Below are 16,030 nucleotides of genomic sequence, written 5' to 3'. Positions count from 1 at the left end.
GCATATGCCGTATGACCACCTAGACCATAAAAATAGCAAACAAATGATTCTTTTTCCAAAGCATTTGTTTGAATTGCGAATGTAGCCGCTCAAGGAAGGCTTTAAGACCAAGCGGAATCGTCTGCCACCTAGTTGCTCCTGCTTCACAGGCAGTGGGACTCTTGTTTTGATTTCTGCAAATCAGTTTGGTCGAATGCAAAGACGTGATTATTGATCGTAAGCACAACATCCAGCTAGAAAACATACTATCTGCCTTTTATTGTTTGCAATAGTTGGACCGAGGCTATGGAATAACCTAGCTAACCTTCCTTTATCTGTGAAAGCTTCAAATTCTGTCTACGAGTTTAAAACTAAATTGAAATCTTATTTTCTTATTGGCTTTTTAAACATTGTATGTTAAATTATCTTTTGAGTTTACTGATGTTATTCTTTTTACTGGTTTTTATTTTATTTGTACAGCACTATGGTCAACTGCTGTTGTGTTTATCGGTGTTTAATAAATACAAATACCTGAGGGAAGATGTCTTTCACTATTGTTAGTTAATGTTGTTAAATAGAGAAACAAAATTATAAATTTTTATAATGTGTATAACTTCTAGCGCATTATAAGAGCCCAGGGCCCCGCAAAGGCTTAATGCAGCACTGCACATATGTAAATTTTACTCCTCCAAAAATGTTAAAATAATAAACGTGTGAGAGCGTTATAGGCTATATGACGTGTTACAGTCAGATATGACGGCGCTAATTCAACATGCATCACCGCGGATGAGTAGCTGAGTATCTCTTCAGCAAGCCAACGCGTAAACTGCCACAAATAAAACTGAAATTAAGTCACAGACGCTCAACACACTGTCATCTTCATTAAAAGTAGTTAGACAAACTGGTCTTTCCAGTGCTGATGCCACACTCTCTTCTTCTGTGGTCTTTTGTCTAGAAATTAGCTGATAATGAATCAAATGCAGCGCATATCTGTTGCTTTCATTGACGTGAACTGTTAAATTTACGCATAGTGCAGGAATTAAAGATCAGATTATACCCCTTTTGCGAAGACGCATTTATGTGGCCAAGTGTCAATGGAACCGTTTTAACAAATCGGATAGATATCCCATCAGAGAAAATGCATGAAGTGGCCAGGTGTAAACAGGCCTGTAGAGTGGCCTGTGATGAATGTTTGGATAGTAAAAAAATTTGAACCCCACCAGGGGGCGATCCTTTAAATATCATGAAGGTCTACCTGGAGAGTTGTGTGTTAGCATTCCAGTTCACTGTCTTTGGATAAAAGTGTGTAATGGCTTACTAATGTGTGGAGCTTGTGTCTTCAAGGAAGGGGACAGGAGGGTAAAGATGCAAAACATGGTGCGATTTCCTTTGATTGGCATGGATATGGCGCCTCATGTGGTGAAGAGAAGCCAAAGCAGCTGGAGCTTACCCTCCCACTGGTCCCCATGGAGGCGACCTTACGGACTTGGCCGTAACCCAGATGACTACCTTTATGACCTCTATGCTGTCTGTAACCATCATGGCAACATGCACGGAGGGCATTACACAGGTAATGCACTAAGAACTTAAGTGCTTGGATTTGTGTCAAAATTTTGCTGTATTACCTTCCTGACTGGTGTATTTGATATTTCAGTCTCTGTCTTTTAACTCTTAACAGCGTACTGTAAGAACTCCATTGATGGGCAGTGGTATTGCTTTGATGACAGTGAGGTTCAGTCTGTAGCTGAGGAGGATGTCTGTCAGCAAACTGCATACATTCTGTTCTATCAAAGGAGGACAACTATTCCCTCGTGGTCGGCAAACAGCTCTGTCGCAGGTGACTCTTGTTCCTTATTGAGTTTTGGGTTGACACAGTTTGCTGACTCATTTGTCTTGTTCATTTAGAAGGCTTGTGAAGGTGCTGGCATGTGAACCAAGTGACCCTCTTTTTCCAGCCCGATGAAACTGCTTCATATTAGTATGGCACACTTTGATGAGATTTTAGTAGAGCCCAATTCCATTTCGGAGAAATAGAAAATAAATGAATTAAAAGATTTTGTTGTACTGTCTAGACATATCTAGCATTGAAGGGCCTCCGGCACATTTATGGAGACAAAGTTAGGAAAAATGGGTCATTTAAAATCCTCATGAGTCATGAGCACATTATAGAAACAGTTCACCAAACAATGAAAATTTCTCATTTTCTTTCTACACTGAGCAACCAAAGAAATGTAATTATTGTAAAATACTCTAAGGGTGCTTTTAATGATTTTTTTTTTTTTTTAAACAACTGCTGTTTTGTGGGCCTAAGTTTTAATTTTTATTCATACCCCCCCCCCCCCCAACAAAAAAAAGACACCACCCTGCTGCCTGTTCTAAAGATTTCAGTGGTCATGTCAATCACAGTGTTGATTACCAATGTAACAAACTAACCTAAATCTATACCTTAGTATAACTTTTGTAGCACATGCTGTTAGGTAGCACTATGGTTTGTTGTGATCACATCCATCCATTATTTTCTGAAATCTTAACCAAATCCATAGTCTAAACTTCACAGGGTATTGTGTGATGTAGATCAGTGTTTCTCAACTGGTGGGTCGCAAAGTGTGTGGCCAAAGAAACGACATCTGATGCGAGACTTTTATTTTTAAAAAACGTGCATGAAAGCTGTTGACACTTCTGTCAGATGCAGTTTAAGTAAAGAGTGCCTGAGAAAAACGCACTGTCCCGATTCAGTATCTGCGGTCAGATGAGATGTTGACAGGTTTAATGTCAGTGTCATTTATTCTATCGTTATTTTCGTAACTTATGAAATAAAAAGTCTCTCACCTCAGAAAAGCGAACTATCCTGTCCTACCAAATGTTATACTGTGCTCATCTCGCACACTCTTCAATAGCACGCGCGAACACAGCGCCGTGCTGTATATCACTTCACTAAAGCGCAGAAACTACGAGCATGCAACGGTGAAATAAAAGTGCAGTACCGATAAATCACAAACTGGTACTGCTTGTGTTAGCTGGGAAGCCTTTCCTTATGGGCTGTTTATTCAGTATTAGTCATATTCTTAACAGTCTTCATTTTTGTGAAATAAAATTAGCTGTTTTTGTTTAACAAATAACAAATATCAATATTCAAAACGACATGACATCGATTCTCATAGCCAGCAATATGATATTTGCCAATACCTAAAAAAAATTGTACCATATGATTATGATACAATTCGATTTGTTTGGGGAACAAAAAGTCATGCGTTGAATGGCAGTAACTGCCATATGACCAACAGTTTTTACATATCACCATCTGTCTTGATGATCAGCAGTGGTTAGTCTACAAGTCTAAAAGATCAGCATATGAAGAGTAATGTATCAAAACAGCCCAATTAATTCTAAGGGTCAGAGAGTGGACAGAAAATGGAATGTTTTTTTGTGAAGAATACTCTTCTGTGCAGAGTGTAATACAACAGTGCAGAACATGGCCCTGTAAATGAAGATCCTTGTTTTTGGATTTGTGTAAAACTTTTAGGTTCCACCAGCTCATCTTTATGTGAACACTGGGTTAACCGGCTTCCGGGCAGCAGGCCGCCCAGCCTGGCCTCCGGAGCCTCCTCGAGACGCACCTCCCTGATCTCTTTGGCAGAGTCAGTGGAGTTTCCCGGTGATCGCAGTGAAGATGATGGTGAGGAGCTTCGTTATGCCTCTAACATGGGTGTTCATCTTTCTGGCGTCTGTAACATGTAAATCTTTAGAAGCTGAGTAGTACCGTATTTTGCCCTCATCTTCCTTGTGTCCTCTTATTCTGTGTATTGTGTCAGTGTTTTACTATTGCCTTTCTTTATTATGTCTTCTCTCTCTTGTAGCTTTAGCGCTTACTAACACAGGATCTCCCGCATTGCTCAGTTAAGACAAAACTGCATGCCAATGCTCTTTTCATTCAGTCTAGTATTAGCGCTTTAGTTTAAATCTCTCTGTTCTTTTTGTTAAGGAGGATTTTCAACGCGGCCCATCGTGAGGAGCATCCAGCGGCAGAGCTTGTCCTCCAGATCGTCGGTTACCAGCCCTCTGGCTTTCAGTGAAAACGGGATGAAACCTTCCTGGTCCATGTCACAGAAACTACAAATGAGATCCAACTCGCCCTCGCGATTCTCTTTGGATTCACGCTCTTCCCCTCCTCTCGAGAGGATAGGTGAAGCTTGTGATGACAAAGTGTCCACGTCTTGCTTTGGTGGCTACAGCAGACATGAGCGTCAGCCCAGCAGTAAGGCCCCACTGGCCATGATGGAGGGTAATGGCAGTGATGACGGCAGTGGGAAACGGATCCTAGATGAGGCCTATTGCAGAGCTCCGACACAGTCCGACAGGAAGAGCTCTAAAGGTGAGCCTTTCGACAACAACAACCAGATTAATGCTGTGGACCAGAATGCTCTCGGAGCACTCGCCAAAGAGCGAAAGCATAAGAGCTCCGGGTCAGAGAAGAAAGCAGATGAGAAGAGCTCCAGCAAGAAGAGTTCCACCAAAACCAAGGGGGACCAAGAGAAGCCCTCCAAGAAGCGCCAGAGCACCTCTTCTGTCACCAAGTCTCCATCCTCCCAAGTGTCTTCCAGCCCTCAAGCGAAGGGCACCAAAGCGACCAATCTAAAAGAGAAGAGCGATTCTCCCAAGAGTACCAAGGGTACACCTTCAGGAACACCCCCCAGAAGGAAAGAGTCTTTGCAGGCACAGGACTCTCTGGTGTCTGGAGGCACAAAGGGAAAGCCATCCCTTACTTCCACACCCCAGTCCTCTGCCTCTCCCTCGCCCACTTCCAAAAAGACCTCCTCGGTGGCTGAGAGGAACTCAAGCAAGAAGAAGCTGGTGGAGAGAGGCTCCAGCAAGGACTTGACACACACCAGTCCCCTGGCAGAGAAGTCTAGAGTCAGTGCCACCCCGCGAACATCCCAACCTAAAACTGCCGAGGCGAGCCAGCCCGAAAGGAGGCCGGTGAGAAGCTCCAGCAGTAGCTCCTCAGTCACCAGCCTGCGCTCCCCAAGCGTCTCCTCGAGAGACCTCCGCCGCAGCAGCAAGTCTGAGGACAAGGGACTCTCGTTCTTCAAGAGCGCGCTTCGGCAGAAAGAGACTCGGCGGTCGACCGATCTGGGCAAGACCACGATTCTCGCCAAGAAGGCTGTCGAGAGGGCTGCCAAGTCCAGCAGCCAGTGCAGACTCGATGCTGACGAGGGTGAAGGCTCGGGAAACTCTTCCCAGCAGGTCTCTCCGGAGCCGCGCTCCTGCAAGGCTGCCGCCAATGAGAAAGAGTCCTTGAAGACCTCCAACAAACGCTCTATCTTACCAGTTGGCAAGTCCAAGTCTTCCAATTCTGAGACTAGCCTTCAGTCTCCCATCAATGGGAAGAGGCCTCTTGAAAAGATCTCATCCTCTAAAAAGCTTTCTTCCAGCATGCAATCCTCTGCACGTCCAACACAGACGCCTCAATGAAAATTTAATAGCAGTTCTATTATTTTCTGTAATGCAGCTATTTTTTGATGTGCCTAAGAAGAATATAAAGTATATAGTATATACCTGTATTTTACTTTTCTCAAAGAAAATATGTAAATTATCAGAAAGCGCCTTTCTATCCTGCCATGGAACCAAATCGTTGCCTCTGGCAAGGTATGGTATATGAATCTACTACTGTTCACGATTCTGAATAGGTATGTTTTAACTTAGCACTTTGTATATATTTTTTTCTCCCTCGAATAATGCTTGGATGTAATGGATACTATGTTCAATAATTTTTAACTTGGTACCGTTCCTTTTTATTTGGACAAGTCACTTATGATGAAATTAGATTCTTGCGATATTCCTTGGAGTACTGTACCAATTCACTCCACATCTACACTTGGTGCTATTTACAGTCCAGTATTCCCCTGGCACTGATACGGCATGAGATTGAGAAGAGTTACAACATGAAACCTGGCTGAATTTGTGACTGTAGACTTATTAAGGTTTGGCAGAGTCAGAACAATCTCTTTGGTACCTCTCAAAGCCTGCTCTCCTACCCCAACTTTTTTCCTTTTGTAATCAAGAGTAGTTACAGTGTTCCAGTAGCATTACTGCCCTTAGAAATATGCGCAACAATGCCAACTACAGGCCGATAGCTGAATTGTTGCTGAATGAATGTGATCTTTCGAATGGTAAATTAGTGGAGGACAATCTTTAAACTCACAATATTTAGTTTATTGCAGCAAAACGCTGTGTGATCTCCTTATCTGGATATTAATGGAGGCAGTGTAAGCCCTGCATGAATTTGTTTTGTATATCTGTTTTTACAATGAAAGTTTAGAAGCCACATAATCATACTTGAACCATTTCACGCCCTCCAAGTCCAATGCCAACATATGAGCGGTTTTAATTCGGCTTGCTCCAAGCTGGGGTTAGCTGCATGACGGTTTTTTATCTCCCATACTTATCTGTGGACAACCAGTGCAATAGTTTTCAACACTTTGTCGGAGATCCGATATATGACCTTCTGTATTTGGGAAACATGTTCAACTTGATGTTACTGTTTTAGAAACAAATTATTTTAAATAACAATACTGTGCTTATGCAATAGTGATACAAAACATTTAATCAATGTAATTCAAAATTATTTTCTGGACTGTAATGGCTCACCACAATAATGGGTTTCACTTTTTATTTAATTTTTTGTGCCAAGAGTTTGTGATTTAATATCCAATTGAAATGGCTCTGCAGAAAGGCCTTTGTTTATTTTGCGTACTTGTCAACACCATCGACTTATATATACCTAAATATATTTTCTTCTCGATTTAGTTTCGACAAGTTCATTTGGACTAATTCAAAACGTTATGTATGACAGGAGAAATGTAAGGTTAAGTAAGTCATTGTTACATTTGCATAATAGTGTCATTATGTTGGCCGCTGTTCAGCTTGCTGCCCTCCCTGTACTTAAAACATTAATCCAAACACTGCTGACGCCACTGTTAAACCGTTCTCATTTTCATGCTGCTATTCGGTCTCAGAAACCCATCTCTTTCAGCACACTTTATCTTAAAATAGATAATTCAGCAATGAACCTAATGTGTAGCACGCTTCGTATTTTTTGCCACAGGCCCATATTTTGTGTGCACTGAAAAAGTGTTTGTAAAAAGCAGTATTGCATGATAACATTAACGCATGTACTTAACTATGCAAGTAACTGTTGCTAAACAAGACGCGAGTCTGGTTATTAATGTCTGATTTTTTTAATTTTTTTTTTAGAAAACAGAGCATGAATTGTTTCCATTTTCTTGCTTTTTTGCACACTTGTCCAACTTTTATTTCTTTAAATATTGTGATGTGAGAACATAAGTTATTAGCTTTAATCAAATGTATTCCAGAATTAGCAATTGGCATTGTATTTTTATGCTGTTTTTTTTTTTTATTAAAACTATTATTTTAATTCATAAGCTGTTCTTTAGGGTAAGACCTCCCTGTCTCCATGTGATAAATGTAGTTTTTATATTTTTATAGTCACAGCCTATTTTGGTTTTTCACATTTCGCTGGCGTGATGTGGTCTGCTCATGCTTTCACATGTAGTATGTAGGGAATGTTTTATCTTATATCAGCTATGTAACTATCGTCAGCATTCAATCAGTGCACAAGTCCTGCATCGCTTGCAATGCTGATACACTAAACACTACATTCACTTTGTTTTTCATTTCATTCCATATTTTAAATTGTGAAGTTCTCGGACCATGAATTCAGAGAAGTGCTATTACCCCCTCTATAGTCTTACTGCATATGGGATGTTTTCAATGGCTCAAGTGCTAATATGACATGGTCTTATCAAGCGTTTGAATAGGACAGATGATTTTACCATTTATAATGAAGCTGTATCAGTCTTATGGTATAATATGCGTGCTCTTGGTTTACACACTGGACTTGAACGATTTCTCTCGGCCCAGAGCAGTTTTCATGTATTTGTTCACGAACTGGTACCTGCTTTGGTGGGCTAATAACTGGGCTGTCATTTTATTATATGAACAACAGCCTAGGTCAACCAAAAGAGGAAAATATTTGGTTCGAAAAATCGAAAACCATGTAAATGTTTGGTTACATGAGACTGCGTCAAATGCTTTTTGTTAATTTATTTGTATGTTTTGTGTATGCACTTTTTTTATTTTATTTTTTATTTTAAAGAATGCATTTCTTTGAAGAATCATTTGTATTCATAACATTGTCTCCCCAATGTAAGTTGGCGGTTGAATTATGATTAAAAAAATAGACCTGCAGTAGAGGTCTATCCTCAAATTTGTCCTCAATAATTATTTTGATTGATTTTATTTGCTTAGCTGGGGTTTGAACTTTTCTTTGCAGCAAGCAGTGTGATATCCAATGTTGACCACAAGATGGGGCTTTCCACCATGCTTTTAAAAAATATGCAGCGGTCCAGAAGATTTCCTGTTGGGGAAGAACAGGCAATTCTGGACTCCCTTTGGAGGACTTCAGGCCCCTGGCAATTAAATACATTTTATAAAAGAAGGTGCTCATAATGCAAGTGAGTACTAATGGAATCATTGTAGTTTGAGTGAGATATTCATGTAAACTCAAGTCAAGTCTTCAAGGGGTAATCAATTCAAAAATGAAAATTCCCCCATGTCATTCCAAACCTGTATGACTTTCATTTATCTGTAGAGCACAAAAGAAGATATTTTGAAGAATGTTGTTAACCAGACAGTTTTGGTTCCTGTTGACTTCCAATGTATTTTTGTCAGTGGGAACCAAAATGGTTGTTGCCAACAAACCAAAAAATTGTAAGTCATGTTTGGAAGTTAATCATGACAGAATTATCCCTTAAGTGAATGAAAACAGTTTTTTTTTTTTTTTTTTTAGTTTTTCACATGGCAGGTGCATGTTCACTTGTAATCCCTCTTTCTGAGAAAAGCTCAATGTGTGATTGCTTGAATAGCGGCCAAAATGTTTTTGCACTGCAGTGAAAGCAAGGCTATTATTTAATTTGAGGCCTCAATATAGGCTACACTTCAACCCGAACAAAAAATTATCTTATATCCCTCCCTCAGCATCTCAAGCCTCCAGGGACAACTACAATTGTTGTTTGCTTTTATCTTAACTTCACTCAGTTTTCATGTTGCTCAGCAGAGGTGAAACCTGTCTCTAAGCTAACTGCATCGGCAAGGTGTTCAGAGACACCGGCAGACCTAATACCTTACCATGTGCTGCATTTCAAACGCCTTTCTCTCTTTTCCCGTCTTTTTTGTTAGCTTTTTTTAAATACAGCATCTCGCTCCTTTTTCTCCTTCATTACAGATTCTGACAAGCCATTTGTGTTTGTGAACAGCCCAATTCTTCAGAGTGTTGTCATCATTACCAGCTATTTTTGAGGATTGGCAAGTGCCCTGGGTGCTGAGTGCAAATGCATTCCTGAATATTTAACATCTGCGATATTCATTTACACAGTCTAGAAAGAGGCTCACCTAAAGTGCTCTTTTCACCGTTTAATCCATAGATGATTTACAGATTGGAGGAACTTCATTAATATTTCTTTGTGGCATTTTATGCTTTGCCATTAAGTTAATAGCTTCTCTGCATTTTCAGACAATGTTGCTACAATCAAACATCCAATATTCTAGACATGCAGTAGGCTGGGCTCACAGAAGAAGAAAAAAAACATTAAAACATGTTATGTCCAGTGTTATTGCAAGATTCATCATAACTGAAAGACAACTGCCATATCCCAGTTTAAATATAAATATATATATATATACATATATATATATAAAACCAATGATGTTTGGAACAGGAACTTGTAGGCATACTAAAATATCTATATTTATGCTTTCATATGAACAAGATGTGACTTGAGCCACAGTGTCTAGGAAACATTTCATTTAATACTAAAAAAAGCTAACAGAATTGTATTATATATCTTTATACACACACACATATGCATGTTTTACCAAAGTCCTGTCACTCCGCGGCCATCTTTGAAACGCCTCTTGGGCATCCAAGTGCAGCTCCTATCTCTTTGAATGGGGAAACATCAAATTCTCCAAAACTGCTCACTAAGCTTACGATTAAACTTCATATTTGAAATCACCAAAGAAATCTGACAATATATGTCATAAATGTTGTTTCTTTTGCTCAAATAGCGGTTTAAAAAAGCTTATTTCTCAGGCTAGATCAGCCAGTGCGCATGCGTAGTCCTGAGCGCGCGTCTCAGAGCGCTGACTGTTTCTATAGTAACCGGGACTTTTGCAGCAGCAGTGACGCGCTGACTTTACCGATTAGCGATTGGCTCTTTCATTCAGAAGGCGGGGCTTCCAGCGATCGAGCGGCCATATTAAGCATTGCATTTTTCCCCATTCAAAACAATACGAGTGACATGTCATGGGTATTCTTATACATAAATTTAAATCACTTATAAATTTGTAAACATCCGGGATGCGCGCGCATCATGGTTGCAGAAAACCCGGGAGAGTTAAGTTTACGGCAAGAGAATTACATGGATAAGGTACAAAATAGTTAGATTTAAAAAGATTATATATTATTTTGATTAGGTATTATTTTCGAAATGGTCTCTACATATTACAATAACTTATCACCCAGCGATAAGCACTGTTATTCAACAAAATTGACGTTAGTGAGTGGGATACGCCTTACAGATCCGTTTGCCATACCACCTTAATGGGTAAACGATGAAACGAAATGGCCAAGCATCCAGTGGCCAGAGATATATAATTACCTGATCGACACTCCAAGTGTATATGGGATAAGTTAAAAGCGTACAAGTCTCTTGATGCGTACAACTTTGTTCTGTGTGGTCATGTCCAAGACATACAGTTTCATGATTACCAAGTTCAAGACTTCGTAGTGCTGAAGACGGAGGTTCTGCCCAGCCAAAGACAGTGTAAGAAGACGGAATTGTACAAGGCGTGGGTTATCGTCAACAAGACAAACAACTGTATACTTACAGCGAACTGCACCTGTATGGCTGGGTATGTAACCAAAAATCACTATCTTAAAATGTTATTATTTGTATTCAGTGTCAGCAATTTATTTAAACTAAAGTTAACTGCTTATTTGCTGAAATCATACAACTGTTTTTATATGTATACCTAAAGCACAATTTAAACTAATGTGTTTCATGCATTATAACATTTTGTGCAGGTTAGGGTCATGCTGCAGCCATGCAGCTGCACTCATGTTTAAAGTTGAGCTATAGGTCAGGATAGGAAAGACTGAGAAGTGTTGTACTTCAGGGACAAATATGTGGATCCAGCCATCTAAGAGAGAGGTGAAACCAGCCAGACTGAGTGAGATCAGCTTCAGAAAGGCTAAGAGGACAGACACCCAGCTGCAGCCAGTCAGAGTAAAGCATAGAAAGATCAATGTAAAAGGTAGACACAATCTAAATGTAGACAAGATCAGGTCATGTAGCAAGCAAGTATTGATTATATTTTTATAACCTGTCTTTTATTGACTTTAGTTGCAATAATGTACAAATAAAGCTTCTGAGGGTGTATTAACATGGGCTATTCCAAGGCGTTTACACATTGGAATACTTGTAGAAATGTGTTTTTGCATCAACTTTCAAGTCTTTGCTTACTTCCATTGTTGCAGAATACCTTGAAGTTGTTAATTTGTTACTTTAACCCTGACAATTGTATATCTCTGAAAATTGCTTTTTCTAAATTTTGCTGATCCAAACTTTGTCTTTATCTTCTTTGATTATTCTGATGCAATGGAAGTAAATGAAGCCTTGAAAGTTGATGCAAAAACACATTTCTACAGGTGTCCCAATCTGCCAACACCCTGGAACAGCCTGTGTTAATAAGTAAATGTTATTTTAAAATTTGTCAGTTTGCTGTTCCATTCACTGGACTTAAACTACTTATTTCAATAAAACTACAAGATGGATATGTTCTAAAACTTGATTGGTAGTGTAATTTAATGTAAAAACATAAGTTATAATCAGTGCCATGCAACTATTAATGACTAACCAGATTTGTGTAATTTATATTAAAATTAGTTTGGTCTAACATTTATTTTGTGTATTCAGAACTGACAGATGAAGACATTGCAGAACTGAAAGTACTAGCACCTAACGCAGCTGTGCTCACTAGCATGGACTACAGTGACACCGATTCCGCATCAGAATCTGAGATGGAGACCGGAGACCTGCCAGAGCCCCTGGTAGCTCTGTATGATGCCGATCTGAGATGCCTCTGCCAAAATGAACTACATGAGAGGAGTGAAGAGACATTTGAAATACTGGGGAAGGAGTTAACTAATGAGCAGTGTGTAAACCTTGAGCTTACCACTAAAAAGCAGGCCCACTCTCAGGCCTGGCACACACACAGAACTGGAAGGATAACAAGCACAACCCTACATCGTGTATGCACTGTAGTAACTGAGAATGCTAAAACAAACCTTGTAAAACAGGTAATGCACTACAACAAACAACAGTTTGATCATGTCCCAGCAGTACTTTGGGGAAAAGATATGGAGGACACAGCCAGAAGACAATACACAGAAATAATGAAAGCACAACATCAAAACTTTGACGTGGAGCTCTGCGGTCTTTTTGTGCAGCCAGACGAACCACATCTTGGGGCATCGCCGGATGGAATAGCAAACTGTACCTGCTGTGGGAAAGCAACTGTAGAAATTAAGTGCCCCTACTAATACCGTGATGGTCTGACAGGGAGTAGTGAGGACACACAGTTCTGCTTAGACAAAGCACTACAACTAAAGAAGAATCATGAGTACTACCATCAAGTTCAGCTTCACATGTTTATATGCAACACCCAGTACTGTGACTTTGTGGTTTGGACAAAGCAAGATATTACCATCAACCGCATCAGCAGAGATGACAAAATGCTGCAAGCAGTCCTGCCTAAAGCTGAAGTGTTCTTCAAACAGAGCATTTTGCCTGAGCTGTTAACACGCAGCATGGATCCACTGATGCAAGCACCTACACCTGCAGTCTGCTCACGCTGTCAAAGGCCAGACTTTGGGATGATGATTGACTGTGCAAAGTGCAAGAACCATTTCCACTACACATGTGCCAGAGTAAAACGAAAGGTTGTGAACTGGTATTGTGAACAATGCAAAAAAAAGAAGTCAGAATAAAATGTATTTTGAAACAAATGATTTAATACAGTTGTAGTATTTACATAAAATGTATTGCACTTTCAAGTGTTTTAATTACTTTAAAACGTTACATAAATTAATCTAATTCAAGCTATCTTCTTGGAACTACACATTTGCAAAGGTTTGTTAATGCTCCACACACAATCACTATATCATCTAAAAGGTCAACCTGTGTGATTGGAATAACAGTTGTCAGAATTTTGAAATTTTTCCATCTACCTATTACTCTTTCGATGTGTATTCTCACATTAGACAAACGCCTCCGTGTCCACTTCTTGAGCAGAGAGCTGCTTTCTACCTTTGGTAAAGTGAGGGATCCTAAGGGTGGCACCACGTGTAGCAAGCTCATCTCTGATGGTAAAACCACGATCTGCTAGTATCTCATCATTATGCTCTAGCAGGTCATAAAATCCAGATTCAGCTGTAATTTGTTTATCTGAAACGCGCCCACCCCAACCTGCTGACAGAAATGTAATGGCTCCTGCAGGTGACATGCCAACCAAATACTTAACAGTGTTGTGGCTTTTATAAGTAGAGTACGTCTGGGCTCTGGAGGTTAAATTTGTGGGTCTGTCAATCAAAATTTCTGTACAGTCAATAATGCACCTACAACGTTTATATTTAGTTTTAAAACATTTTGGCATATTCTTTAATATTGCATGCTTGCTTGGCCACTTGATGAGAGGCTTTAAAGTTGCAGATATAACAGGGAGCCAACTTCTCAAAATTTTAGAGATGTCACATTCTGTGACATTAAATCTGAAAGCAATATCCTTGTTGCTGAGCCCTAATCTTAGTTTCATTAGGATGGCTAGTAGATGATCCTCCAAGTTCATAGAGCCACGCACAACCTCTACATTGTCTTTTAGCTTGCGAATTAACCACTCAAAAATGACACTTGTCAAACCTGTGAAAAACAGAACATGCACTGCTTTGCTCTTGATAGAGCTGAAGGAAAATTGTGTTTTTCTAAGTGTTGCCTTTAATTCCTCATTCTCAGATTTCAGTTTGTTGATCTCCAAACGCAAGTTGACACACTCTGTAGAAAGTTGGCTGTACTTGTGTTTCAGATCATCATGGAGAACCTTTGGCACCGTGGATTCTGAAATAGAGATCAGATTGTAATTTACTTATAAAAGATGCAAAGTCACTTGTTTCAGTTTAACTACTCTCTATTATTTGATTGATGTTTTCAAACATCATGTGCTAAACAGAATAATGTATAACTTCACAACACAGTTCTGCTGTATTGAACAATAAATAAACAGGATGACCTGATTCATTCCAATAACGACTGCCCTACATTAGGTAAGATGTCACAAGTTCTTACCAGTGCAAGGACCAGCACCATGTTCCATTCTGCAGTCATCTGAGGACAGGCCTAGGGATTCGGATGCAACCTCATCAGTAACTTCTTTTGACTGCTTCACATCATCTGGTGGTCTGTGGGCGGTATCATCCCTTTTCCTTTTCCTATTAAATCTGATATTCAGAGATAAGTGCAAACAGTCAGTCCAAACAGTTTATTTGCTTGAATATCATAGAGGTTATCAGGTAACGTTACCCAAATAAAATCAAATGCAAATTCCATAGCATGCCTCAATGGGCATCACAAAAATGATCATGGTCTAGAAAATTCTCTTTACCAAATCGAAGTGCCATTACTTGCCATAAATTCTCTGCATTTTAATGCATGCAATGTGATACCATTTAGCAACTAAATGAGGCTAAATATTTACCTCTCAAGTTTAGCATCGCCTTTGTTTATTTCACAGCTGGTTGAGTAGGAAAAGACAGAAGGAACAAAGTCGGGACTATTGAAGTCCATGGATACCTCTCCTGTAGAAGAAAAATAAAAAATGTATTCTGTTGATTGACAGTATGATAGACATTAACAGCCAACGTTAGCCTGAGTTTTCTGTAACGTATTAGCCAAGTTTAAATGAAAAGTTAGCTAGTAAACTAGTTCAACACAAATTTTTACATTACTCCGTGTTAGATAAGCGTACATCTCATTATTTACCGATATTTTGTTGCTGTGCCTGTGAGTCAAACCAAATGATGTGTCTGATTTACATTTAGCGTAATGCTAACTCACCTGATATGAAGTGTGAACTGCAGAGTCTGGCATTTTTAATTTGGTCCTCTTTCCAATCGGCTCTTCTGAGGGCTTATAACCAAAGACGTCTTTGGTTGGCATTAAAAGGAGTGTGAGTTGAAGGTATTTGGTAAAACTTAAAACTACTGTTTACAGATTTCCGATTCTGGCATCCCACTGCACAACACGACATTTTCCCGCCGGTCGTCTTTTGCAACCGACATGTGCAGTTGAAACAGCGTGACGTCTGTGTGACGTAGGGTGATAATTGGCCTATAGTCTTTGGTATTACTTACAGAAAGCCTAATGGCTAACTTGGATCACGTGTGCCTTAATAACCAATCACTTTACAGCCTTGACGTCATTGAATTTCAGTCAGAGTTGTACGACACTCAATCGCCGTTTATGTATACCATAGGAATGAACGAGAAGTACCGTAAACCGAATCCCACCTGTCGCAAAAAGTCAGTGACTTCTCTTATAAAACTACTTTTTTTCATGAAAAAGTATTGTGTAGTGTAAAACATGTTGAAGATTAGCAGATAGGCTGTTGATTCATTAAATGATGAGCTGTTTCTTCTAAAAAGCTGTTTATTCTGCGTAGTGAAGCCTCCCCTCCATTGACATCCATTAAAAAAAAAAAAAAAAAAAAACGGCCTCTGGCCTCCTTTCCCACGTACTGCCAGACCGGAAGCGTTAGCTATACCCATTACCTTTTTCGGCTAATGATTGCAGGCTTGCCTTCTAGCGGCTTTGCCGCTGCACGTGTGTTTGTTGCTGCCGTAAAGTAGTTAATTTGTACA

General features: G+C 39.7%; 2 protein-coding genes across 2 annotated transcripts in view; one reads left to right on the top strand and one right to left on the bottom strand.

The window, feature by feature from the left end:
* LOC306848574 (ubiquitin carboxyl-terminal hydrolase 31-like) overlaps positions 1-8,269 on the top strand; it is a 29,987-nt gene extending 21,718 nt beyond the window's left edge. Inside the window, exons 13-16 of the mRNA XM_079383213.1 lie at positions 1,324-1,549; positions 1,658-1,816; positions 3,503-3,655; positions 3,962-8,269. Of these exons, the coding sequence (XP_079239339.1) occupies positions 1,324-1,549; positions 1,658-1,816; positions 3,503-3,655; positions 3,962-5,451 (2,028 nt within the window). The 3' untranslated portion in view covers positions 5,452-8,269. The remainder of the gene's footprint in view (positions 1-1,323; positions 1,550-1,657; positions 1,817-3,502; positions 3,656-3,961) is intronic.
* Positions 8,270-13,118: 4,849 nt separating this feature from the next.
* Positions 13,119-15,504, bottom strand: LOC306847288 (uncharacterized protein). Its single transcript, XM_079381146.1, has 4 exons — positions 15,228-15,504; positions 14,869-14,968; positions 14,460-14,611; positions 13,119-14,231 (listed from the first exon to the last, which is right to left on the bottom strand). Exons 2-4 carry the CDS (start codon positions 14,955-14,957, stop codon positions 13,378-13,380), a joined length of 1,095 nt encoding a protein of 364 aa, XP_079237272.1. The 5' UTR covers positions 14,958-14,968; positions 15,228-15,504; the 3' UTR covers positions 13,119-13,377.
* Positions 15,505-16,030: the final 526 nt, after the last annotated feature.

The sequence above is a fragment of the Barbus barbus genome (genome assembly GCF_936440315.1).
Source record: "Barbus barbus genome assembly, chromosome: 3".
NCBI lineage: Eukaryota > Metazoa > Chordata > Actinopteri > Cypriniformes > Cyprinidae > Barbus > Barbus barbus.
Note: the sequence above shows the minus strand (reverse complement) of the source record. Positions and strands in the feature narration are given on the sequence as shown.

Bases quoted from the DNA above. Each gene is read 5' to 3' on its own strand.
- LOC306847288 (XM_079381146.1), bottom strand. From the start codon at position 14,957: ATGGACTTCAATAGTCCCGACTTTGTTCCTTCTGTCTTTTCCTACTCA. The intron at 14,612-14,868 runs GTAAATATTTAG...TCTGAATATCAG, and splicing joins GGCGATGCTAAACTTGAGAG to ATTTAATAGGAAAAGGAAAA. The intron at 14,232-14,459 runs GTAAGAACTTGT...TCTCTATTTCAG, and splicing joins TGGTGCTGGTCCTTGCACTG to AATCCACGGTGCCAAAGGTT.